This window comes from Somniosus microcephalus, chromosome 4, assembly GCF_052327205.1.
Source record: "Somniosus microcephalus isolate GS21.2 chromosome 4, FLI_Smic_1.0, whole genome shotgun sequence".
Classification (NCBI taxonomy): Eukaryota; Metazoa; Chordata; class Chondrichthyes; order Squaliformes; family Somniosidae; genus Somniosus; species Somniosus microcephalus.
In genome coordinates, this window is record NC_140990.1 from 308,966,843 (window position 1) to 308,993,185 (window position 26,343).

General features: G+C 49.9%; 1 protein-coding gene across 1 annotated transcript; it reads right to left on the reverse strand.

Annotated features, from left to right (window-relative positions):
* Positions 1-1,214: 1,214 nt before the first annotated feature.
* LOC147120584 (uncharacterized) lies at positions 1,215-22,542 on the reverse strand. Its single transcript, XM_085984235.1, has 4 exons — positions 22,071-22,542; positions 21,683-21,839; positions 21,045-21,523; positions 1,215-1,409 (listed from the first exon to the last, which is right to left on the reverse strand). Exons 1-4 carry the CDS (start codon positions 22,314-22,316, stop codon positions 1,215-1,217), a joined length of 1,077 nt encoding a protein of 358 aa, XP_085840361.1. The 5' UTR covers positions 22,317-22,542.
* Between the last annotated feature and the right edge of the window lie 3,801 nt (positions 22,543-26,343).

Below are 26,343 nucleotides of genomic sequence, written 5' to 3' on the forward strand. Positions count from 1 at the left end.
TTTCGTATGTTCTTATGTTCTTATGATCTCTCTCAAAAATAATTATGGAGTTGATTTTAACCCAGAGTGGGCTTCGGGCTGGCGGAGGGCAGGGTGAGAGCGAAATGCACTTGCTGGCCTAAGTTTCAGGCCCGGAGATATTTAAACATCAGACTTAATTGAAATGGCCACTGGCCCACTTCCTGCCTGGAGGACGCAGAACGGCCGTCAGCAGGGGAAGATCGATGGGCCCTTGACGATCCACCGGATTGTAAATAAGTAACAGGTAGGGGCTTTTGGGAGGGTCTCACGGATGGAAGGAGTGCAGTCCAGGGCAGGGGAAGCTGTGACTTTCCTTGTGGGGCCTGGGGGAATCACACCTGCCTCACAAGGACATTTTATGACTTACCCGGACCCTCTTTGTCCTTCTCACCAGCTGCCGACCTACCTCAGTCGCGGTGGCTCCCCTGCCTCAGGCCTCAGTTAAAATGCCATCAGGGTCTTATTGACGTCACAGGGCCCTGATTAGCATTTAAGCCTGAGGCTCCCACCTGAGTCGGGCAGGCACCTCATCTGCCGCCAAGCACAGTAGTGTTAAAATCATCGGGAACAAAGTAGGAAATGGATGCGCTCCAGTTTAATTGCTCGCCCACTCCATTTCCACCCAATGGGGAGGGTTAAAATTACCCCCATATCTTCATACGGTTTATTAATTCATATATAAAGTACTGTAGAAATAGTTCTACCTTAGAAAAGCCCTTTTGTTTGATACACAGTGTGAAAATCCAGTGCACATTTTAAATGCTGTAACCATAGAGAAGTGACTGATGTGACTTAGAGAGCTATTCCAAAATAACAGCCCTGAATTAGGGAAGTGAGTTGCACAGGTAGAATCTGTACATCAACTTGCATTGTATCCTGCGACATTAATTGCTGAAGTTTAATTTTGTGCCAATTCTGGACTTCAACAGCTTGGTTTTTTTTATTACTTTCTGCCCAGTGCACTAATATTAATTCAGTCATGAGTGTTGATTTTGCTGTTGGGAGGCAGAAGATCAGGATTATAGTATTTGTCTATATGAAAGTGAATTGTGTGGACGCAATCATTTTTGCGACCCTGGATCAAAGGTGTTGAAAAGGAAAGCACCTTTTTCCATGCTCTTAAATGTTTTATTGTGCCTCGTTTTTCAATTTTATTGGTGAATTTCCAAAACCCCAACTCCCTAGGCTCGTTGTCATTCTGGGCTCCAGTCCGGGTCTGAGCTGATCCACACTATTGTTTTTCTTGTTTGACAGTCCAGATGCTGATTTAACCACTTTATGGTTATGAGCTCAAGTCTCACCTGTGCTTTCGTTTTCTCAGAGCCAAGTGACAGAGACAATAAGGAACCATCAAACTCCTTTTCACATGTACTTTCATGAGCATATGGCTAAAACAGACGGGGCAGATTGCCCATTATTTACGCACAAAGGCACTTACAGCTTGTGAATGGATAAAAGTCGCAATGGAGAGAATTGTGAATATCTGTGTTTGTACAGATGTAAATTGTACTGTGGGAATTTAGTCGTATAAAGTGCATCTGGAATCCACAAATTAGGTGAGAGATTAATGATATGCTGTGAGCATTTATGATGTTCCCTGGCTTTAGTAAATGTCATAAATTTGAGTATGTAATTTGGAGACATGTCCTTAAACATTCCCTTAACAATCAGTGTATGACAAAAGCACAATACTGTACTACAGATTCTGAAAACCTGAAGTAAAAAAAGAAAATGCTGGAAACACTCAGCAGGTCAGGCAGCATCTGTGGAGAGAGAAACATTTCAGGTCGATGACCTTTCATCAGAACTGGAAGTGCTTGGAGGTTTAACAGGTTATAAAAAGTACAGAGCTCGGGAAAAGGGGTCAATTAGGCAATTGATTTGACTCAGATGGAAGATGGAGTTCGTTCGCAGAGATTGAACTGTTGAATGCAATTGCAAATAATAGCCGTGAATTTCCTAGGAACTGCTTCCACTCCGCCACCGTAACGACAGTGGAGTGGGAGCAGCTCCGAGGACTTTCCCGGACAATGTTTTAAACTTGAATAAAGTAATTCCATTTTCATATATCTTGGTTTACAAAGAAGTGTGAAACAAATTCAAATAATGACATTACTGGAAGTATTTTTCCTTATACTTCTTTTCTCTTCTTCCCCAGTCAAGTGGTTGCCATGGTTAGGACCATAAACATCTTCACAAAGGTTGGAAACTCCTGTCTTCAGTCAACCATGCTAGAAAGCATAACATTGATTGATAATGGAAGACACCTATCCCTACCTCTTCCACCAAGTTCCTTGTACTTTTCACGCACAATGTGATCAAGTGTCGAAACTCACCGTCTAAGGAAAACCTAAGAGTTGGTTCCTGTTCATTTATTTCCTCACATCCTGAGGACACTGAGGCATAGTTCCGCCCGTGCTGGCCTCCCTCCAGTACCTCACCCAGGCGACCGCCCTCCACAGGAGAGGTTAGATAGTGATTGTGGGAGGTTAATTGAAAATGGAGGACATCATAGTTTTTGAGCCGAACCATGTCCTCACCCAATCTCCACATGCCTAGAGGAGTCCACTGGCTGGTGATCAGGAGCGGGAACTCGGCCTGACCTTTCCCCTTTCTAGTCCAGGAGCACTGAGGACAATTGGAGCGCCACAATTGTTGCCATAGCTGAGATCAGCTAACTCAGCACAACCAAACCCAGTGTTAGCTGGATAGCTTTAGCTGAGTTCATTCAAAGATGGTAAAACAATATATAGTACACACAAGCAAAATATCATTTATTCAAAGTCTCATCCTTCAAATAGGGTGAAATACTTACAAAACCAAGAGAACATGATTCTGGGAAACAAGGCCTATCGAGTATACAGCGCTTTGAGCGCAAACATTCCGAGTCAATTCGTCACTTTATAAAGATTGCATTTTTATAGCGCCTTTCGTGACCACCAGACATCGCAAAGCTCCTTACAGCCAATGAAGTACTATTTGAAGTGAAGTCACTGTTGTAATGTAGGAAATGTGGCAGCCAATTTGCTCACAGCAAGCTCCCACAGACAGCAATGTGATAATGACCAGATAATCTGTTTTTTGTTATGTTGATTGAGGGATGAATATTGGCCAGGACACCGGGGACAACTCCCCTGCTCTTCTTCAAAATAGTGCCATGGGATCTTTTACATCCACCTGAGAGAGCAGATAGGGCCTCAATTTAATGTCTCATCTGAAAGACGGCACCTCCGACAGCACAGCACTCCCTCAGCACTGCACTGGAGTTTCAGCCTAGATTTTTGTGCTCAAGTCCCTGGAGTCGGACTTGAGCCCATAACCTTCTGACTCAGAGGCAAGTGTGCTACCCACTGAGCCACAGCTGACACATTCTATAATATGTCATATAATATTTAACATAAATGTAAATATAAATATTAATGTTATATAACATGATGTACTGTATATAGTGATTTGTAGCTCATAAAGGTATAAAAAGTGATGAATATATATACTGTATGACCAATGGGTAAAGTTATACCATTGATTGGCATGGGCGCTGCACGATGACTTCATCTCATAATGCTGTTTCTCACATTCCCAACTTCCCTATCTCTCCAGTCCCAGGATAAAATCTTAAATGAGGCTCCAAGTCCTTCCTTCTACTGAAAGGAGTCTTTGGGGTGAAATTGGGTGCCTTTGCGGGGCGCTAACGGGGCGCAAATGGCTTTGCGACCGGGCGCGGCACTGACATTGACTCCCGCTATATTTGGTGGGAGTTTTGCGGTGGCGCTACAGCAATGCGCCCCGATCTCCTTCGCCCGGAGATCGTGATGTAATCACTGTGCACATCGCCCTGGACCCGAAACTGACTTCCACCCCCTGCAGCAGCGCCGGCCGAAAACATCGACAGCTGCAGGAGGCGTGCATCGGGCGGCCGGCCGCTTCGGGGGCAAGGATTAAAGGCGAGGTGGCCGAGGTAAGTGGAAAAAAAATCTTACCTTTCCTGCTCTAGATTTTTTCACAAGTTCCTGCCCACGATCGATCAGCTCGGCTGATCGCGCGGGATCGCGGCTGCCTTGGTGGCCCAGGTAGGTACTTTTAAATTGCAGAACCTGCAGCGATGGCCCTTCCCTTTAAGAGAGGGAAGGAGCCTTTGAATGTGGCAGTGCTGCACGGCCCAGTGTGCAGCACTGCTGAAATCTCCGCCCCGCTCTCCAAGGTTAGCGCACTAAGAAGTAAGTGGAGCCCTTGATTTAACACACCAATTCCCTCTTGGGGCACTAAAACTCAATTTCGCCGTCCTGCCAAGCGCTAAAGTTAGCGCCAAGATGATGCTCGTGCCCTAAAATGGTCGATATTGAAGTTTTCCCCCTTTCTCTCTCTCTCTAGTTTTGGTACAGCGGGTGTTTCTGCCCGTCTGTGTGGCGGAGTTAGTAACCCTTTCTTATCTATGTCTCCTACCACTCAGCACCTTCCGGACTGTTGCTTTATTGTTCAGTCCAACAGTGGCTTTACATCAGCTCAGAAGGAGTTAGATTTGAAACTCTCTTTACCCACTTGGTCATCAGGGTGCCTGCAAACATCAGTTGACAGGGAGTCAGATGCTTAGAGCTCCAGCAAACTTACATTACTGGAATCCAAACACACAAATGTATTAAAATTATTCATTAGTTATTGATTAAAAGCTGACTGATCTAATTTACAATTCTGATAAAAATTAAATACTGCTTGTTTTTTTTATTTTTTAGACTCATTCTTGGGATATGGGCATCGCCAGCAAGGCCAGCATTTACTGCCCATCCCTAGTCGCCCTTGAGAAGGTGGTGGTGAGCTGTCTTCTTGAACCGCTGCAGTCCGCGTGGTGAAGGTACTCCCAAAGTGCTGTCAGGCAGTGATTTCCAGGATTTTGACCCAGCGACGATGAAGAAACGGTGATATATTTCCAAGTCAGGATGGTGAGTGACTTGGAGGGGGACTTAGAGGTGATGGTGTTCCCACGCACCTGCTGCCCTTGTCCTTCTAGGTGGAAAAGGTCGCAGGTTTGGGAGGTGCTGCTGAAGAAGCCTTGGCAAGTTGCTGCAGTGCATCTTGTAGATGGTACACACTGCAGCCACGGTACGCTGGTGGTGGAGGGAGTGGATGTTTAAGGTGGTGGATAGGGTGCCAATCAAACAGACATTGTTGGGTAGATGCCAGTGTTGTAGCTGTACTGGAACAGCTAGAAATCTGAAATACGAACATCAGAAATTGCTAAAAATACACAATTGGTCTTTGATAGAGAAGATAGGCTAAGGTTCGGGTTGTTATTATGAGCATGCTACATCTGCAAGGTTAACCTATCGGTTTGAGATATTAATGGGCACTCAAGATTCGGCTCACAAAGGCTAGTACCAAAAACATTTAAACCGATACCAAAATAAGGACATTCTTAATGATAAGTCATCAATATTTTTTCAATAACCCATAAAGCTGTATTACTTGAGAATGGCAGACATCATTTGATGATTTTCTGCTCAAGTTACCTTTGCCACTTACGATCTATTATCTTAAAACAAATCAAAAGAGGATTACTCACAGTTTTGTGACAAGTCTGTCATGTTGATGAAACACCTCAGCTGGTGGACAGATCTGCCATGACAGAAGTTGGCAGGATGTCCCTCCAACCCAACAGGCTGAGTGCTGAGTGTGATATTAGCCCAGAGCTTGGATTATCTCAGACTGCTTTAACCCAGCCAGAAACGTAAAGTATGAATGGAGAGAGTAGGGGAAGGATGGCTCATTATGATGGTGCACTGCATACAGGTCTCATTTATAAAATGCTCAAACCCTCGATCTCCCCTGACGGGTCAACGTTTGGGGAGAAGTTTGAGTTTGTATGCCACATTAAATCAGTAAAGCAGCTCTACACCGAAGATATAATAAGGGGTATCTATATAAAGTTACTGTATGTTGGCTCATTGCATTAAGTAAAAAAATATAAGATAAAACAGTGTGGTATTTTGAGTCTTGCTATCAGAAATGAGAGAGGATGCTTTGCCTATACTGATTGGTAAAATACACACTCCACAGGTGTGGCCTGTATTCAGTTTATCAATGGGATGCTTTGTGAAACAAACAATAGTATTATTCCATTCCCCCCTCTCCCCCGTGCCCCATAGTTTCAGTCTGCCCAATTACAGAATTGTTTCTAATACTGCACCATTACAGCTTTCATTTAGAATAATTTAAAATAATCATTTAAAGTGCTAATTGAACTGGTATAGAATTAATATCAAATATTTTTATTAATTTAGCACCCGATCGCATCAAATTATCTTATAACACTGCAGAGAATGAATTACTTTGAGGTGCAGGGACTATTGTTATGTATTGTCATTCATAGAATATAAGTTTGAAAGTCTTCTGAATTGGAAATTGCAGAACACCCAAATTGGGCCATTTCAGATCTTTTTGTAAATACTCAAATTTAGTCCATTCCAGAATCTTAGGGGGGAAATTTTCGGGGTGTCAGTGGGCGCGTTTGGTGGCGGGTCGGGGGAAAATGTTTTTTTTGACAACGGGTCAGGACCCTGCTGTCAACCCACCTTTCCCAGATGTTGGGTCTGTCAGCGCTGAACAGACCTGACATGCAGTGGCGGGGGAGGTAATTCAGGTCATTATGACCCTGTTAGCAGCCCATTAAGAAGTATTTTGAGCTCAGCTTTACATTTTACGAAGTCGCCCACGGGGTCCACACTGCTTGGGAATCACATCAGGTAAGCAGGTCGGGAGTTGCATGACCATGGAATCATCTCATTACTTGACAGCTGCAAATGTGCCATAAAAGCTCCCATCTCACATATGTTCACTTTCCAACCTCAGAAGCTGTTGCTTACTGCATTTGGAAGACAAATTGAGCTTTATGCAGGTTGAAAGTGTTTAGAGTAAACTCTCTATCCAGTGACACCTCATTGGAACAACCTCTCTTACCATTGACAGATCGCTTCTATCATCTCAAGTTCACCTGCCATCTAGTACATCAACATCGGTGCCCTTGAAGCGATCTCACCTTGGTCCTCAGAATTGCACCACGATCAGCCCCAACACCAGCAGCACCAACAACAACACCAACCTTCTCTGCAATCAACTGAAGCTGCACAGGACAGAGGGCATCAGCACCCAACCACATTGCTGCCCAGGATGCCAGGGATGGCCTCACCATGGCCAGATTTACTTCACTTGACACTGTACACCCTGGTTGCCACATGATGCACCAGGTTGGCACCACCCCACACCAACAACATAAAGCATCCCTACAATGCCGAAGCCAATCATTTCACACTAATGACCATTGCGGGGGTACCATTATGTCTCACCATTCACTGCAACTCATTAAGCTGCTTCCAAAGCTTCACACAAATCTGTCCAAGAATGCAAAGTGTGGAAAATAAAGATTTCAATGTTTGACAGCACATTAACAGAAACTTCACATGAACATTGGCTAAAACACACAAGTGCCTACCCTTGTGTGTTGTTAGTTGGTTTGATTGGACTAGGATGAGGGTGAGTATGAGGGGTGGCTAGTGAGATGGGGAAGTGTTAATGCAGATAGAGAGGGATGGGTGGAGGTGCAAGGTAAGTTTGTGTGAGTAAGGATGTGCAGGAGTAGGGTAGGGAAGGCAGAGTGATGGGGATGTGATGAGTGGCACAGCAGGATGAGGTTGAGTGTGGCTTTGTACTACCGTTTCTTGATCTACTGAGATAATTGAAAGGATTGAGCCACTACAACCTGGTCATCCTGATGACCTCTCTGCTTGTGTCCTCCTGTGCAATGTGCAACCAGGCTGTGTTGGTCTCCTGTGGAAGTCTCTTCTGTACATTGGAATGGAAGAGAACCTCCCTGCATGTTGTGACTCCCTCCATAAGCATATAGAGGGAGTCATGGGAGAGCCTGGGTGCAGCCGTGCACCTCTGTGCAGTGCTTGTCAGTGCTTGCAGCACCTCAATGCTGTAGAACACTGACAGCACAACTGTCAAAATCAATTTGCACATGGTCCCTTTAAGGAAAGCGGCTGGTGGCACATCACCAAATGATGTCGTCAGACCCACTTCCTTCAATTGGCTGGTAAATGCGCTGGGTGGGCTTAACAGCTCAATCAGGGGAAAATCATTTTGGACAGCAGGCTGGAGCCAGCAGTGGGGTCAGGACCCGCCACCGACGTCGCCCGCCATGGACATGCCGAGGTAGGAGAAATTGCGGCCTTAATCTTTGATTCCTCATTTATAATGTCACCTGCCCTAGGGGATGCAACAATACTGCTCAGTGCATCTAGATCAGGCAGGGAGAAAGTCAGCAAGGGTTTCAGCTCCTGATTGCTCTCCAGTGATCTGTAATGTGCGTTTGTGTGGATGGCAAATAACGCAATGCGAGGATTGGTTTTTGATGTTGAATAGCTTGATGAAACTAAAGGGTTTGAGTTTCCATGTGGGTTTACTGGATTGTCTGCCATAACCTTGGCAGGAAATCTGTGGAAACCCCAGAAAAATTGTGCAAATGCTGGGATTTCTGCACTCATTGTGTAACTGCAAGTGCTAAACTGTCTAGGCTCACTGTACTCAAGGAGTAATAAGTGTCTTCACGACAGGTGGGGGGAAAACTAGAGGAATAAAGCCCTTCCAGTATAAACGTAATGGTTACGTTATGGGGGCGTAAATCCTGTGTCACATTGGGGTGAGGTTAAGGGGGAGGAATAATAGTTTCATAACAATCCATCAACCCCATATGGTCTGGTGTCCTGGTGCCAGGATATGGGCCTGATCCAAATGCCTCCAATCTTTGGTTAGTGCAGTTGGGAGGGAGAACAATGCATCCATAGTCTGATGGTAAGATGTATTATAGTGCTCGAAGGACCTTGATGTTGGACATTTAAGCATGCTTGAATTTCAGGCCAGCTGAAGCTAAACACTGAATAAACCCAACCACTGATCCTATGCCATGTGTTGGTAAAATATTGAGTTCACACACATAACAAATGAAAATGCAGAGTAGTACTTTAAGAAGAAGTTACTGGTATTTCCGAGGCATTCTGCTCAAAACTGGAGACCAGTAAGAGGGTAAATTATACTAAATGGTAATTATATAATATATTCTCTAAACTGTGACATCTACCACCTAGAAGGACAAGGACAGCAGGCACATGGGAACACCATCACCTCCAAGTTATCCCTCCAAGTCACATACCATCAAGAAATTGATAAAGAAAGGGAAAATGGAATATATGAGCAGAAACTAGCGAAAAATATAAAAATGAATTGTAAAAGTTTCTATAGGTATGTCATAGAGTCATAGAGTTATACAGCACAATAAGAGGCCCTTCGGCCCATCGCGTCCGCGCCGGCCATCAAGCCCTGTCTAATCTAATCCCATTTTCCAGCATTTGGTCCGTAGCCTTGTATGCTATGGCATTTCAAGTGCTCATCCAAATGCTTCTTGAATGTTGAGGGTTCCTGCCTCTACCATCCTTTCAGGTAGTGAGTTCCAGATTCCAACCACCCTCTGGGTGAAAAAGTTTTCCCTCAAATCCCCTCTAAACCTCCTGCCCCTTACCTTGAATCTATGCCCCCTTGTTATTGACCCCGATACTAAGGGGAAAAGTTTCTTACTATCTACCTTATCTATGCCCCTCATAATTTTGTACACCTCAATCAGGTCCCCCCTCAGCCTTCTCTGCTCCAAAGAAAACAACCCCAGCCTGTCCAAACTTTCTTCATAGCTGAAGCGCTCCAGCCCAGGTAACATCCTGGTAAATCTCCTCTGCACCCTCTCCAAAGCAATCACATCCTTCCTATAGCATGGTGACCAGAACTGCACACAGTACTCCAGCTGTGGCCTTACCAGCGTTTTGTACAGCCCCATCATAACCTCCCTGCTCTTATATTCTATGCCTCGGCTAATGAAGGCAAGTATCCCATATGCCTTTTTAACCACCTTATCAACCTGTTCTGCTGCCTTCAGGGATCTATGTACATGCACACCAAGGTCCCTCTGATCCTCTGTCTTTCCTAGGGTCTTACCATTCATTGTGTATTCCCTTGCCTTGTTAGTTCATCCAAAATGCATCACCTCACACTTTTCAGGGTTAAATTCCATTTGCCACTGTTCCGCCCATCTGACCAACCCATCTATATCATCCTGTAGCCTGAGGCTTCCCTCCTCGCTATTTACCACCCCACCAATTTTCGTGTCATCTGCGAACTTACTGATCATACCCTTTACATTCACATCCAAATCATTAATGTAGACCACAAACAGCAAGGGACCCAGCACCGATCCCTGCGGTACCTCACTGGACACAGGCTTCCAGTCACAAAAACAACCTTCCACCATCACCCTCTACCTTCTGCCACTAAGCCAGTTTTGGATCCAATGTGCCAAGGCACCCTGGATCCCATGGGCTCTTACCTTCCTGACCAGTCTCCTATGCGGGACTTTATCAAAAGCCTTACTGAAATCCATTTAAACCACATCCACTGCACTACCTTCATCCACACACCTAGTCACCCCCTCGAAAAATTCAATCAAATTGGTCAGACACGATCTTCCCTTGACAAAGCCATGCTGGCTATCCCTAATTAATCCTTGCCTCTCCAAGTGGAGACTAATTCTGTCCCTCAGAATTTTTTCCAATAATTTCCCTACCACTGATGTTAGGCTCACTGGCCTGTAATTCCCTGGTTTATCCCTACTACCCTTCTTGAATAATGGTACTACATTAGCTGTTCTCTATGTGAAAAGGAAAAGACTGGTGAAGGTAAATGTAGGTCTTTTATAGTCAGAGATGGGAGAATTTATAATGGGGGATGAGGAAAGGGCAGAGAAATTAAATAAATACTTTGTTTCTGTCTTCACGGAGGAAGACACAAAAAACCTCCCAGAAATACGAGAAAACCAAGGGTGTGGTGAGAATGAGGAACTTAAAGAAATTATTATTAGTAAAAAACAGTACTAGCGAAATTAATGGGACTAAAAGTCGATAAATCCCAAGGACCGGATGACGTATATCCTAGGGTTTTGAAAGAGGTGGCCATTGGGATAGTGGACGCATTGGTTATCATCTTCCAAAATTCTATAGATTCTGGAACGGTTCCTGCAGATTGGAGGATAGCAAATGTAACTATAACAATATAACAAAATATAACAAATTTAAGAAAGGAGGGAGAGAGAAAACAGGGAACTGCAGACCTGTTAGCCTCACATCAGTAGTTGGGAAAATGCTGGAATCTATTATAAAGGATGCAATAACTCGGCACTTAGAAACTAATAGTAAGATTGGGCAGAGTCAACATGGATTTATGAAAGGGAAGACCTGCTTGACAAACCTATTGGAGTTCTTTGAGGATGTGACTAGTGGAGTAGACAAAGGGGAACCGGTAGATGTAGTGTATCTGGATTTTCAGAAGGCTTTCGATAAGGTCCCACACAAGAGGTTGGTGAACAAAATTAGGGCACATGGAATTGGAGGTAATATATTAGCATGGATTGAGAATTGGTTAACAGACAGAAAACAAAGAGTAGGGATAAACGGGTCTTTTCCAGGATGGCAGGCTGTGATTCGTGGGGTACTGCAAGGATCGGTGCTTGGGCCCCAGCTATTCACAATCTATATCAATGATTTGGATGAGGGAACTAAATGTAACCTTTCCAAATTTGCTGATGATACAAAGCTAGGTGGCAGTGTCAGTTGTGAAGAGGATGTGAAGAGGCTTCAAGGGGATCTTGACAGGCTCAGTGAGTGGGCAAGAACATGGCAGATGGAATATAATGTGGTTAATTGTGAAGTTATCCACTTTGGTAGAAAAAACAGAAAGGCAGAGTATTTCCTAAATGGTAAAAGATTGGGGAATGAAGATGCTCAAATGGACCTGGGTGTCCTTGTACATGAGTCACTGAAAGTGAATATGCAGGTGCAGCAAGCCATTAGGAAGGCAAATGGTACAAGAGGATTTGAGTACAGGAGTAAAGAAGTCTTACTCCAATTATATAGGGCCTTGGTGAGACCACACCTGGAGTACTGTGTACAATTTTGGTCTCCTTACCTAAGGAAGGATATGCTTGCCATAGAGGGAGTGCAACGAAGGTTCACAAGATTGATTCCTGGGATGGTGGGACTATCGTATGAGAAGAGATTGAGTAAACTAGGCCTGTATTCTCTTGAATTCAGAAGAATGAGAGGGGATCTCATTGAAGCATACAAAATTATTACAGGGCTTGATAGTGTGAATGCTGGGAGAATGTTTCCCTTGGCTGGGGAGTCTAGAACCAGGGGCCACAGCCTCAGGATAAAGGGTAGGCCATTCAGGACTGAGATGAGAAGAAATTTCTTCACACGGAGGGTGGTGAATCTTTGGAATTCTCTACCACAGAGGGCTGTGGAGGCTCAGTCATTGGGTATATTCAAAACAGAAGTCGATAGATTTCTGACTAGTAAAGGCATCAAGGGAAATGGCGATAGGGCCGGTGAATGAAATTGAGGTAGAAGATCAGCCATGATCTCATTGAATGGCAGAACAGGCTCGAATGGCCTACTCCTGCTCCTATTTCTTATGTTCTTATGTTCTTATGACTTAGAAGAATATCGCCATTCCTTCATCGTCGCTGGGTCAAAATCCTTGCACTCCCTACCTAACAGCTCTGTGGGAGTACCTTCACCACACGGACTGCAGCAGTTCAAGAAGGCGGCTCACCACCACCTTCTCAAGGGCAGTTAGGGATGGGCAATAAATGCTGGCCTTGCCAGCAATGCCCACATCCTGTGAATGTATATATATATAAAAAAATTATATTTGCTGATCATTTTTGATGGCTAAATTGTCTGCAGGTTTTGTAAGAGCGAGATCAGACAGAGTTCAGCCAAATTATCCTATTCATTGAGCCAAGTTGTTCTGGACTCCCAGAATGCCTCAGCAGGATGTAATGTGGAACACTTAATTTCCAGAGAGTAAATTTCAGACAATGAGTATGACAGAGCGGGTCAAGGGAAAGACAAACTAAAGCTGGAATGCTCCAGTTTCATTGATCTGCTATTTGCTTTTTGGGTGAATCGTGTAAATTCAAAACTGTGGTAACACCAATGGGTGAACCAGCAGCAGAAAAACACTGATACATGGATCGATAAATTAACATTGCAATAACCTTTATATTTTAAAATAATGTGGTAAAGAAAAAAATAACTCTCTAAGATAGTCATAGAGTCATAGGGCTAGATTTTCAGTATAGACAGTTTTGGGGCGCTAACCTTAGCGCCCGCCCGAAGTTAGCGCCCGCCCCAAAGTAGCGCCCTGTTGCCGGAAATTCAGTGGCTTCGCCCTAAGAGGTTGGTGGAGCGCTAAAAGAGGCGTTCCACTACTATCTTTAGGCGCTAAGCCGGCGGTGCAGAGCGCAGCGCCCGAGCTCGGGCGCAGCGCACGGCAGACACTCTGGTGCCAGTGAGCTCTTAAAGGGGAAGGGTGCATGTGTTTTTTTAGGAGGAGGATGATGATGAGGAGGAGGAGGAGGAGGAGGAGGAGGAGGAGGAGGAGGTGGTGGTGGTGTTGGTGGTGGTGGTGGTGGTGGTGGTGGTGGTGGTGGTGGCCGGAAACATAAATACACCGTTCACAACAACACACTGGATCCTTCCACACAACACATGCAGACTGCCGTTTATAGTGCAGGAGGAGTGCCCTTTAATTTGCGCTCCCCAGGGTGTGTTGCGTTCCATTTTACAAACGCTCTGGACGCCAGCCGCAGAATGGGGCGGTCCGACTGAAGTTTGGATTCGGGGCGGCCAAAGGGCGTTGCACGAGGATGTGACGTCATTTTCTGCGCGCGCATCCGGGCGGGCGCTAAACTTTGCGCCGGCGCTAACGGGCAACTTAATTTGGGGCGGGGCGCAAACTGTGCTGCGCCCGGGCGCTACACGAATAGCGCCTGAAAATCACTTCTCTTAAGGCGCTAACTGCTGGCGCAAGCAACTGAAAATCTAGCCCATAGAGTTTTACAGCACAGAAAGAGGCCCTTCGGCCCATCGTGTCCGCGCCGCCCATCCACCCCTGTCCTGTCTAATCCCATTTTCCAGCATTTGGTCCATAGCCTTGTATGCAATGGCATTTCAAGTGCTCATCCAAATGCTTCTTGAATGTTGTGAGGGTTCCTGCCTCTACCACCCTTTCAGGCAGTGAGTTCCAGATTCCAACCACCCTCTGGGTGAAAAAGTTCCTCCTCAAATCCCCTCTAAATCTCCTGCCCCTTACCCTGAATCTATGCCCCCTTGTTATTGACCCCCCTACTAAGGGGAAAAGTTCCTCTTTATCTACCCTATCTATGCCCCTCATCATTTTGTACACCTCAATCAGGTCCCCCCTCAGCCTTCTTTGCTCCAAGGAAAACAACCCCAGCCTGTTTAGTCTTTCTTCATAGCTGAGGCGCTCCATCCCAGGTAACATCCTGGTGAATCTTCTCTGCACCCTCTCCAAAGCAATCACATCCTTCCTATAGTGAGGCGACCAGAACTGCACACAGTACTCCAGCTGTGGCCTCACCAGCGTTTTGTACAGCTCCATCATAACCTCCCTGCTCTTATATTCTATGCCTCGGCTAATGAAGGCAAGTATCCCATATGCCTTTTTAACCACCTTATCTACCTGTTCCGCTGCCTTCAGAGATCTATGTACATGTACACCAAGGTCCCTCTGACCCTCTGTACTTCCTAGGGTCCTACCACTCATTGTGTATTCCCTTGCCTTATTTGTCCGTCCAAAATGCATCACCTCGCACTTTTCAGGGTTAAATTCCATTTGCCACTTTTCCGCCCATCTGACCAACCCGTTTATATCGTCCTGTAGCCTGAGGCTTTCCTCCTCGCAATTTACCACCCCACCAATTTTCGTGTCATCTGCGAACTTGCTGATCATACCTTTTACATTCTCATCCAAATCATTTATGTAGATCACAAACAACAAGGGACCCAGCACCGATCCCTGAGGTACCCCACTGGACACAGGCTTCCAGTCACAAAAGCATCCTTCGACCATCACCCTCTGCCTCCTGCCACTCAGCCAGTTTAGGATCCAACGCGCCAAGGCACCCTGGATCCCATGGGCTCTTACCTTCTTGACCAGTCTCCTATGCGGGACTTTGTCAAAAGCTTTACTGAAGTCCATGTAAACCACATCCACAGCATTTCCCTCATCCACCCCCCTAGTCACCCCCTCGAAAAATTCAATCAGATTTGTCAGACATGATTTACCCTTGACAAAGCCATGCTGACTATCCCCGATTAATCCTTGCCTCTCCAAGTGGAGACTAATTTTGTCCCTCAGAAGTTTTTCCAATAATTTCCCTACCACAGATGTTAGGCTCACTGGCCTGTAATTCCCTGGTTTATCCCTGCTACCCTTCTTGTATAGTGGTACTACATTAGCTGTTCTCCAGTCCTTTGGTACATCCCCTGTGGCCAGAGAGGTTCTGAAAATTTGTGTCAGAGCCCCTGCAATCTCCTCCTTTGCCTCCCACAGCAGCCTGGGATACATCTCGTCCGGGCCTGGGGATTTATCCACTTTTTGGCCTGCTAAAACCGCTAGCACCTCCTCCCTCTCGATGCTAATATGTTCAAGTATGTCACAGTCCCCTTGCCCGATTTCTATGTCTGCATCGTCTCTCTCCATAGTGAACACAGATGCAAAAAATTCATTTAAAACCCCGCCTACATCATCTGGCTCTACACACAAGATGACTGAACTCACAACCTAAGTGTTAGCATTTTACTCAGGATGATTGAGATGCTGATTGCAGGTGGTCTATGAATTAGGACTGAAACTAACAACCAAAATAGATCCAACTGATGCTTATGTGGATACATTTCGGAAATCAGTAGAGAATCGTGTGGCCTGTTGTAGGGGGTTCTTGCACAGGCGTGTTTGGGTCAGTCAGCTTTGCCTCTGACTACCTTCCTTGAGCGGTTCGAATCGCTCGCCCCCTGGGTTCTAGACACCGGACTTAGATACAGGCAGCGATACAGAGAAGACTCGAGTAGACAGGTGGTTGGATGCAAACAAAACCAAGATTTTATTGAAGAGGAAAACTTGATACAATCTTATGGAAAATCATTGATGTGTAGGAATTGACGAATTCCTAACTAATAACTGTAGTCGACTCAGGCGATCAAACAAACAGGTCTTTAATGTAAAACTAAATGAGTTCAAACAGTTTGTTGAGATCGATACAGGAGAACCACGAAAACAGGTCTTTACAAGATGGAGCTTCCACAAGGACTGCCAGGGCAGTCACGTGGTTTGCGACGTGACGTCATCGCGTTTGCCCGCGTTTTCCCGCGCTCTTAAAGAGGCCACGCCCCTTACATACAAACACTATACACAACACACAGAAATGTCTAACACAATGGTATAGGCTTAGGCTGGTGTTAGAACATCGTTAAAGGGAATTACATACAGTTGCCCAGAGTCATTCAGTGGCTCCGCCACATGCGCCCCCCCAGAATTCGCTTTAACGGACAAAGTCAAGCGATGAGGGGGTCTGACGAGCCTGTCAGAACGACTCCTGTACTCCTGAGGCGGAGGCTGTTGGGCGGCTGGCGGTCTGGCGGGCGATTGCGCTTGGCCTGCCGTAACGGTGATGGGTGGCCGACCTCGTCTCGGCGGTTGTGCTGTCTCGACGGGGCGGTCAAGGTCCAGATGTGCCGGCTTTAACCAATCGACCGAAATGTGGTCCGGTTTACCACCGACATCTACCTTGAAGGTTTTGTCCCCTGCCTCCAACATGCGGAAGGGACCAGTATATGGGGCCTTGAGTGGATCCCTATGAGCATCGTGACGAATAAAGATGTATTCAGCCTTGTGAAGCTCCGGGGGAATGTGCGAACTCTGCAGCCGTGGTGCGAAGTGGGCACCAGTGCGAAGCATCTGGCTGCCCCCTGGTGACTAGTAAGCTGGTCAGATGTGGACCATGGCTTCGTCGATTCTGGCAGGAAATCCCCCGGAACTCGCAGCGGCTGACCGTACACCAGCTCTGCTGATGAAGAGCGAAGGTCTTCTTTGGGGGCCGTGCGGAGGCCCAACAGGACCCACGGTAGCTTGTCTGCCCATCCAGCGTCCTGGAGGCTGGCCCTCAGGGCGGCTTTGAGTGAGCGGTGGAAATGCTCACAGAGACCATTCGCCTGTGGGTGGTAGGCTGTGGTGTGGTGTAATTTGACACCGAGTCCTTGGGCCACTGTGTTCCAGAGTTCAGAGGAAAGCTGCGGTCCTCTGTCGGAAGAAATATCTGCGGGCACTCCGAAACGGGCGACCCAGGTGGAAATGAATGCCCTGGCCACGTCCGCCGAAGTAGTGAATGACAGGGGAACCGCCTCCGGCCATCTGGTGGTGCAGTCAACCATGGTCAGGATGCGTGAAAAACCATGGGAGGGTGGGAGTGGTCCTACCAGGTCCACATTGACATGGTCAAAGCGTCGCTCCGGAACAGTGAAGGTGGCCAATGGAGCTTTGCCGTGGCACTGTACCTTGGCCTTTTGGCAGACCACGCAGGTGTTGGCCCAGTCGCTGACATCCTTGTGCATGCCGTGCCATACGAATTTCGCTGACATCAGCTTCTGAGAGGCCTTCATTCCTGGGTGTGACAAACCATGTATGGCGTCGAACACTTTACGGCGCCAGACGACCGGTACAACCGGGCGAGGATCCCGTACGGAGACGTCACACAACAGCGTGGTACCTGCCGAATGGAACTTAACGTCGGCCAACCGGAGGCCAGTGACAGTCATTCTGCAGGCTAGGACTTCTGGGTCCGAGGCTTGATCCGCTGCCATGAGGGCGTAATCGATGCCCAAATGAACCGTATTAACGGTTGCGCGGGAGAGGCAGTCTGCCACCAGGTTGTCCTTACTGGCCACGTGCTGTATATCCGTGGTGAATTCGGATATGTAGGTCAGTTGACGTTGCTGTCGGGATGACCACGGTTCAGTGGTCTTGGCCATGGCAAAAGTTAGTGGCTTATGGTCCACGAAGGCAGTGAACAGACGTCCTTCCAGGAGGAAGCGAAAATGGCGGATGGCCAGAAAGAGGGCGAGCAACTCCCCGTCGAACGTGCTATACACTCTCTCATTCTGCCGTAGCTGACGGCTGAAGAATGCCAATGGCTGCCACGTCCCGTTCACCCACTGCCCTTGCACGGCGCCGATTGCGTAGTCTGACGCGTCGGTGGTGAGGGCGATGGTGACTCCTGGCAGTGGGTGCGCCAGCATGGTTGCATTGGCTAAGGCGCTTTTGGTGTCGGCGAACGCTCGGGCCATGTCATCCGTCCAGTCTACCGGGTTCTTGCCAGTCTTGCCCTTGAGGGCCTCGTACAGGGGCTGCATGAGTAGTGCTGCCTTAGGCACGAAACGGTGGTAAAAGTTTACCATGCCTAGGAATTCCTGCAGGGCCTTAGGGCTAGATTTTCAGTTGCTTGCGCCAGCAGTTAGCGCCTTAAGAGAAGTGATTTCCGGGCGCTATGCGTGTAGCGCCCGGGCGCAGCGCAGTTTGCGCCCCGCCCCAAATTAAGTTGCCCGTTAGCGCCGGCGCAAAGTTTAGCGCCCGCCCGGCTGCGCGCGCAGAAAATGACGTCACATCCTCGTGCAACGCCCTTTGGCCGCCCCGATTGCAAACTTCAGTCGGACCGCCCCATTGTGCGGCGGGCGGCCGGAGCGTTTGGAAAAAGGAACGCAACACAACCAGCGCGGGCCCCGGGGGGCGCTAATTAAAGGGAACGTCCTCTCCAGTATAAAGGCCATCCATTATTTCAGAAAACAGTCTTGTGCAACGCATTTCTGGAGACACAACAAGGAGGATAGCTAACTGGTTTCAAGCAGCAAGAGCCAGGTATTTTTGGACTCAGGCAACAGCGCTGCAAGTGGCCATTTGGAAATTAGAGTGTTTGCCAGGATTTGATGGGGGTTGCATGGGGTGCCAACGCGGAGCTGCAGCTCCATGTCCGTAGGGCTCGCAGACGCATTGTGAGAGGGGCAGCCCTGGCTAGAGGCAGAGGGGGCTACAGGCGTCGGCCACGTAGGCCTTACCCAGTCAGGCTATACCGCCAGCAGCGCTCCTACCTAAACATGAGTGCCGCGCGATGTGTTAAAAGGCTCCGATTCCGAAAGGAGGTGATTGCAGAGGTCTGCCACCTGCTTCGCCGAGATCTGCGGCCAAAGCTCAGGTGCAGGACGTCTCTGTCGGTGGAAGTGAAGGTGACAGTGGCATTGAACTTCTATGCCACCGGCTCCTTCCAATACGCTGCTGGGGACATAGCAAACATCTCCCAGTACGGCGCGCATCGCTGCATCCGCCAGGTGACAGAAGCACTGTTCAGAAGGAGAAGCCAATTCATCTCCTTCCCCATGGCCCTGGAGAGCCAGCATCAGCGCGCATTGGGATTTTCCAGACTCGGGGAATTCCCCTTGGTGCAGGGCGCCATTGACTGTACGCATGTGGCTTTGCGGGCCCCTCTGGAGCATGGCGAGCAGTATCGCAACAGGAAGGGCTACCATTCTCTGAATGTGCAGCTGGTCTGTGACCACAAGCAGCGCATCATGGCAGTCAATGCCAGCTTCCCAGGCAGCAGCCACGATGCCTTTATCCTGCGGCAGAGTACTGTGCATGACATGTTCCAGGCACAGCCTCCCCCAAGAGGATGGCTACTCGGGGACAAAGGCTATCCTTTGTGCACCTGGCTCATGACCCCGCTCCGCGCGCCCAGGACCGCTGCTGAAGAGGCCTACAACGAGAGCCATCAAACCACCCGCAACATCATCGAGCTAACTATTGGGGTCCTCAAGCAGCGGTTCCGCTGCCTTGATCGCTCCGGAGGAGCTCTCCAGTATTCGCCGGACCGGGTCTCCCAATTTGTGGTGGTTTGCTGCATGCTACACAACCTGGCTATCCGCAGGACTCAGGCACTGCCACCTGACGTTGGACCAGCACCTCAGGAGGAGGAGCAGGAGGAGCATGAGGAGGAGGAGGAGGAGGAGGAGGAGGAGCAGGAGTACGTTCCCAGGAGGGAGCGACCAGGGCCAAGGGCCGCACGACGCCACCTTATTACACGGTACTTCTAAGCCCCCTGTCAGGGAATGGCCAGGGGCCATGAGGGAAGATGAATGCAGCCGCTCCGCAAGCCCTCAGCCGGCGAAGCCAACAAACACTAAGAAGAACAACCATGGAGACTGCATGAATAAAGATAATTTTTTATTAAACAAAAATGGAAAGCCCTTCCCACATGAATCCCCAAAAACAATAAACGGGCCCCACAAAAAGCCCAACAAACGACTCACTCCCACAAACTGGGGAGGAGCCACTCCACCTTTATTGAAACCGGGCCTCAACGTCGGCCTAACGCAAAAAAAAAGCCCTCCAAAAGCACAACCATGGGCAAAATAAAGATGGCCACCGCCATATTAAAGGAAAGCTGGCCACACCCTCTACTGAGTGGCCCGCGAGGGCGAGACCTTGGCCAGCATTTTGCCTCCCCTGCCCTGCCTGCTGCTCCTTCGCAAGCTCTGCCCAGTGGCTGCTGCGAGGCTGGGGGAAGGCGCCTGAGGCTCAGATGCCCTTCCGCCAGATGCCGCTGGGGGGCGGCCTACACGGCGTTTGGGCCTCGAGGGGCCGTCTCCTGAGTGGCGCGCCTGAGCCTGGCCACCATCAGCTGCAGCCGCTTGCCCTTGACGCCCCAGAGGGGGAATGGCGGCGACGGATGGTGCAATGTGGGCCAGCTGGCGTCTGGGATGCGCTGGCTGGTGCTGTGGCGCGGTGGCACTCGGCCGGGCCCGCACTGCAGGATCCGCAGCAATCAGCCGACGGCCGGCTTGCTGGGATGGTCCAGCGCGGCGCCTGCCCTGGCGATGCCTGCCTGAGACAGCGCGTGTGGCAGCAGTGAGTGGCCCTGTGGTCCTGGTGTGCGCGCGCATCACATCCGCCAGGGTCTTGACGGCATCAGTTAGCATGCGGCCAGTCGCGGCAGTTGCTGCCCCGAACTCGCGCACACTGGTCGCCAGCGACTCGATGGCCTCAGGCATGCGCCCCACCACGCTCATGAGCTCCGTGTGGCGCCGGTCCGAGTCGTCGGCCATCTGATCGAGCTTCCGCACCTCCTCCGAAGTGAAGGTGTCCGGACTGGAGTCGCGACTCTCCCGCTGGGGAGGAGGGGGCCGAACTAGGGGACCCTTGCCGCGTTGGTGACGGCGAGTGTGCCGAGCAGCAGCACTCCCCTCTGATCCTTCCCCCCTTTGGGGGGAAGGCCGCGGGCCACGCGCACGGCTGCTGGGTGGCTGGACGCCACTGGTCCCAGAAGCTGCATTGCCCTGCGACAGTTCCTCCAGGCACTCGTCCAGTGAGGAGGTGTCGAGCATTTCCTCCTCTCCTGCGGGACGTGACTGTTCCCCCGAAGGTCCGGCTTGCTCCTCCTCCTCCTCCTGGTTGGAGGTGCTGTCACTGGCAGCCTCAGGGTCCTGGTCGTCACCAGCTGAAAGCAGGAATGCACAAGAGTAGCTTCAGAGTGAGGAGACGGCGTCAGCGAGGGAGTTAGGACTGGTGGGATTCAGCGCATTGGTGGGACAGTGGCAAAGGAGGTAGCTCGGATGGGCCAGTGCGACGCGAGAGGGCCAAAAGGCGAGGTCCTTACCATTGCCGGGCAGTGGAGGGTCGGATACACCGCACGCTGTGGGGACAATCACACGTGCTCCCATGAGCACACACACGCGCTCCTCCAGCCGAGTGAGCTTCTGCAGCTTGGCGCGGCCACCCCTGGCACGGGCCTGGCGATTAAACGCTACTTTAGCCTGCAAGAGAAAGGACGGGCTGTAAGTGCGCAGTGAAGCCCTGATGTAGTGTGCACTGCCTCCCATGGTGGAATAGCTTGGCCAAAGTGTAGAGTGCCGAATGGCCATTTGATGCTCATGACTGTCCCAATGCTGCTGGCTGAGGGCTGGCCAAAAGGACTTTCAGGTCCCTTTGCCCATCATGTCAGGTGTACATGCAAGAATGAGGAGGAGACTGGAAAGGCTACTCACCCTCACAATCCTGGTCAGATCGTTGTACTTCTTCCGGCATTGTGTGTGGGTCCTGGGGGCCTCGCCGGTGAACGTCACCCTCTGGGCGATCTGCTTCCAGGCTTTGGTGTAGTCGTGGTGGGTTGGATTCCTCCCACTGTCTGGAAACAAGATCTTGCGCCTCACCTCCAGAGCTGTGAGCATGATGTCCAGATCACCCTCTGAGAAGCGCAGGGCACGCTGACGGGCCTTCTCTGGCATTGCCATGACTCCCTGGGGCTGAGCAGTAGTGTTGAGGCCTCTTTGCAAGGCTGCAGTGTGCAGGGCGTGGCAGCAGACCAATTCGTCCCTTCCCCCTTTAAGAGCTGGTCGGCACCACGGGGTCTGCTGTCAGTGCAAAAATGACCGCACCCGTGCTGCGCCCCGCCTGGGCGCTATCCCTCTGGACCGCCGGCTTAGCGCCTAAAGAGAGTAGTGGAACGCCTCTTTTAGCGCTCCACCAACCTCTTAGGGCGAAGCCACTGAATTCCCGGCAACGGGGCGCTACTTTGGGGCGGGCGCTAACTTCGGGCGGGCGCTAAAGCTAGCGCCCCAAAACTGCCTAAACTGAAAATCTAGCCCTTAATGTTTTGCGGGCGTGGAAAGGATATCACCGCCTCTACCTTCGCTTGTAAAGGAACCGCTTCCTCTGCGGTGATGCGATGCCCCAGGAAATAAATTTGGTGCAGGCCAATCTGACACTTGGCCGGGTTGATAATCAGGCCGTGTTGACTGAGGCGTCGAAAAAGGGTGCGTAGGTGACAGAAATGTTCTTCTTTGGTGGAACTGGCGATTAGAATATCGTCCAGGTAGACGAAGATGAACTTGAGGTCCCGCAGCACAGAGTCCATCAGGCGTTGGAAAGCCTGGACGGCGTTCTTTAACCCAAACGGCATTCGCAAAAACTCGAAGAGGCCGAATGGGGTGATGACTGCGGTCTTCTGGACGTCCTGTGGGTGCACTGGGACCTGGTGGTAGCCCCGTACGAGGTCGGCTTTCGAGAAGACGGTGCTCCCTGCCAAATGGGCAGAGAAATCCTGGATGTGGGGGATCGGGTACCGATCAGGAGTGGTGGCGTCGTTCAGGCGTCGATGGTCGCCGTATGGTCGCCATCCGCCGCCAGGCTTCGGAACGATGTGAAGGGGTGAAGACCAGGGACTATTCGACTGGCGAATAATCCCTAACCGTTCCATTGTCGCGAACTCCGCCTTTGCGACCGCCAGCTTGCCAGGTTCCAGGCGCCGGGCTCGCGCGTAGACCGGGGGGCCGTTGGTGGTGATGTGGTGTTCCACACCATGTTTCGTGGCTGTGGAGGAGAACGTGGGTCTCGTTAGGTCGGGAAATTCGGCGAGCAGATGAACGAACTCGTCAGGAGTCGGGAAAGCACAGGCGATGGTGCGCGACGTCGTGTTACTGCGGTAACAAGGGATAGAATTGGAAGTTGCCACATTGATCAACTGCCGGTTCTGCACGTCGACCAGGAGGCTGTTGGCGCACAGGAAATCCGCGCCGAGAATGGGTTGAGAAACCTTGGCCGTAACAAACTCCCAGTGAAAATGTTGCCCCCCGTAGCAAACCTCCACATGCCGTCTGCCGAAAGTCCGAATTGCTCCGCCATTGGCCGCTTCCAGGGCGAGGCCATGCTTGCTGCCTGTAAATCGAGGGCGGACGTGGGCAATATGCTGCACTGCGCTCCGGTGTCGCACAGAAAACGACGACCGGAGAGCGTATCAGTGATGAAAAGCAACTTGCCCGTGTTGCCGATCGCCATGGCGGCGGCAGGACGCCTGTTAGACCCGTTCCACAGTGGTCACAGTTGTTTTTTTGGGGGGAAAGCTGCAGGGAGGGCGGCAACGTCTCGTCTTCGTGCCGAACTGCACGTGGTAGAAACACAGCCCAAAAGGCTGACGAGCTGGGGCGGCGTCTGTGGGGGATGGGCGCCTCGTGGCGGTGCAGTACTGCTGCGTTACCGCGAAAATTTTGTCCGCCTCTGCCGCAAGTGCCGCACAGTCTTCTACCTCCGATCTGGCCAGGGCAGCTTGCACCTGTTCAGGCAGCTGGCTGAGGAAAAGTTCCCGGAAAAGGAAGCATTCCAGTTCTGAGCCCAGGAGTGTGAGCATTTGGCTCATCAACTCCAAAGGCTTGGAGTCCCCGAGCCCGGGCATAGCGAGCAAGCGACAGGCGCGCTCCGATTTAGTGAGCCCGAAAACTTGCAGCAACCGCGCCTTGATGGTTTCGTACTTGCGCTCCGTTGGAGGATTCTCGACGAGGCTGACGATCCGCGAGGTGGTAGAGCTGTCGAGTGCGGAGACCACATAGAGATATTTAGTCTGATCTGCAACGATGTCCCTCAGGGCAAACTAGGCTTCAACCTGAATGAACCACGAGGTCGCTTGCTGCTCCCAGAACTGCGGTAGTTTCAGCGAAATGGCGTTGGCCTCCATGCTGTGTTCTTTTTGCGAAAAACGTTCACAAAAGATGGGGTCACCAATGTAGTAATTGGCGAATTCCTAACTAATAACTGAGGTCGACTCAGGTGATCAAACAAACAGGTCTTTAATGTAAAACTAAACGAGTTCAAACAGTTTGTTGAGATCGATACAGGAGAACCACAAAAACAGGTCTTTACAAGATGGAGCTTCCATGAAGACTGCCAGGGCAGTCACGTGGTTTGCGATGTGACGTCATTGCGTTTGCCCGCGTTTTCCCGCGCTCTTAAAGGGGCCACGCCCCTTACATACAAACACTATATACAACACACAGAAATGTCTAACACAATGGTACAGGCTTAGGCTGGTGTTAGAACATCGTTAAAGGGAATTATATGCAGTTGCCCAGAGTCATTAAGTGGCTCCGCCACAGATGTACACTTCTACAGGCATAAATTACAAGAGTCATAATAACACTATACTTATACAGGGAATGGGGAACACACGGCACATCGAGGGAAAACAACTATCTTAACAATCCCCTTATCCTTATCCCACCCCCTATACCTGATATACCTATCAATTCATTCCATGAAAAGCGACGAGTTAAGATAGTAACTATAGGTTTTTATTGGCTAAATAACAAAGCCCACCCTTGTGGGTGATCGGTTCCAGCAAGGAAGAATACTGGCCAAGCAATCACCTTTATACCTGGGCTAGCAGGCGGAGCCATGGGCGGAGTCAGCTGAGGTCAGCCCAGGTATAACAGCGTGCGTGGCAAGAGGTAACCTTGTGTAGTGATAACAACAGTGTAACAATAGTGAACGGTTGTGAACGATAACAGTGGTTTACCACATTCACCCCTTGTTTAAAATTGAGTCCGGCGGGGTGAAGTGTACTATTAGTTTGTGTATGTCAGTCTATCAGGAGGCCTCGTAAGCCTTTCTGATCGGCGCAGCAGCGGCGGCGATGGTGCAGTATCCGATGTTAATGCTGGTGTCTGCGTGGCCGACGGAGGCTCCTGGGGTTCCGGCATGCCGCCTACAGGAGCTGGATTTGGGGGAGTGGTGGGGGGTAATGGTGGTATCTCCGGGGTGCCCGAGGGTGCGAGGTCTCGCAAGGAGACTGTGTCCTCCCGCCCGTCTTGGTATGCCATGTAGGCGTACTGGGGGTTGGCGTGCAGGAGGTTCACCCTCTTGACCAGGGGGTCCATTTTATGGGTCCTTACGTGCTTCCGCAGCAGGACGGGCCCCGGAGAAGTCAGCCATGTTGGTAGCGAGGTTCCCGTAGTCGACTTCCTGGGGAAAACGAACATTTGCTCATGAGGGGTGGCGTTAATGGCAGTACAAAGCAGTGACTGGATGGAATGGAGCGCTGCCGGGAGGACTTCCTGCCAGCGAGAGGTTGGGAGGCCCTTAGACTTTAGGGCTAAGAGGACGGCCTTCCAAACTGTCGCGTTCTCTCTTTCCACCTGGCCGTTCCCCCGGGGGTTGTAGCTGGTGGTCCTGCTCGCCGCAATACCTCTCGCCAGCAGGAACTGGCGAAGTTCCTCGCTCATGAAGGATGAGCCCCGGTCGCTATGTATATAGTTCGGGAACCCGAACAAGGCGAAGAGATCGTTCAGGCATTTGATGACCGTGGTGCTGGTCATGTCTGGGCAGGGGATGGCAAAGGGGAAACGGGAGTACTCGTCAATAATGTTGAGGAAGTACACATTACGGTCAGAGGACGAGAGGGGCCCCTTAAAATCGATGCTCAAGCGCTTGAAGGGGCGGGTGGCCTTGATCAGGCTTGCTCTGTCCGGCCTATAGAAATGCGGTTTGCAT

What these genes read in the sequence shown, in the direction of transcription:
- LOC147120584 (XM_085984235.1), bottom strand. Translation starts at nt 22,316, where the DNA reads ATGGCAATGCCAGAGAAGGCCCGTCAGCGTGCCCTGCGCTTCTCAGAG. An exon ending in ATCTGACCAGGATTGTGAGG is followed by an intron (nt 21,840 to 22,070) that starts GTGAGTAGCCTT and finishes TTTCTCTTGCAG; the next exon opens with GCTAAAGTAGCGTTTAATCG. An exon ending in TCGAGTCGCTGGCGACCAGT is followed by an intron (nt 1,410 to 21,044) that starts GTGCGCGAGTTC and finishes CGTCTGTTTTAG; the next exon opens with CCATATGCTCATGAAAGTAC.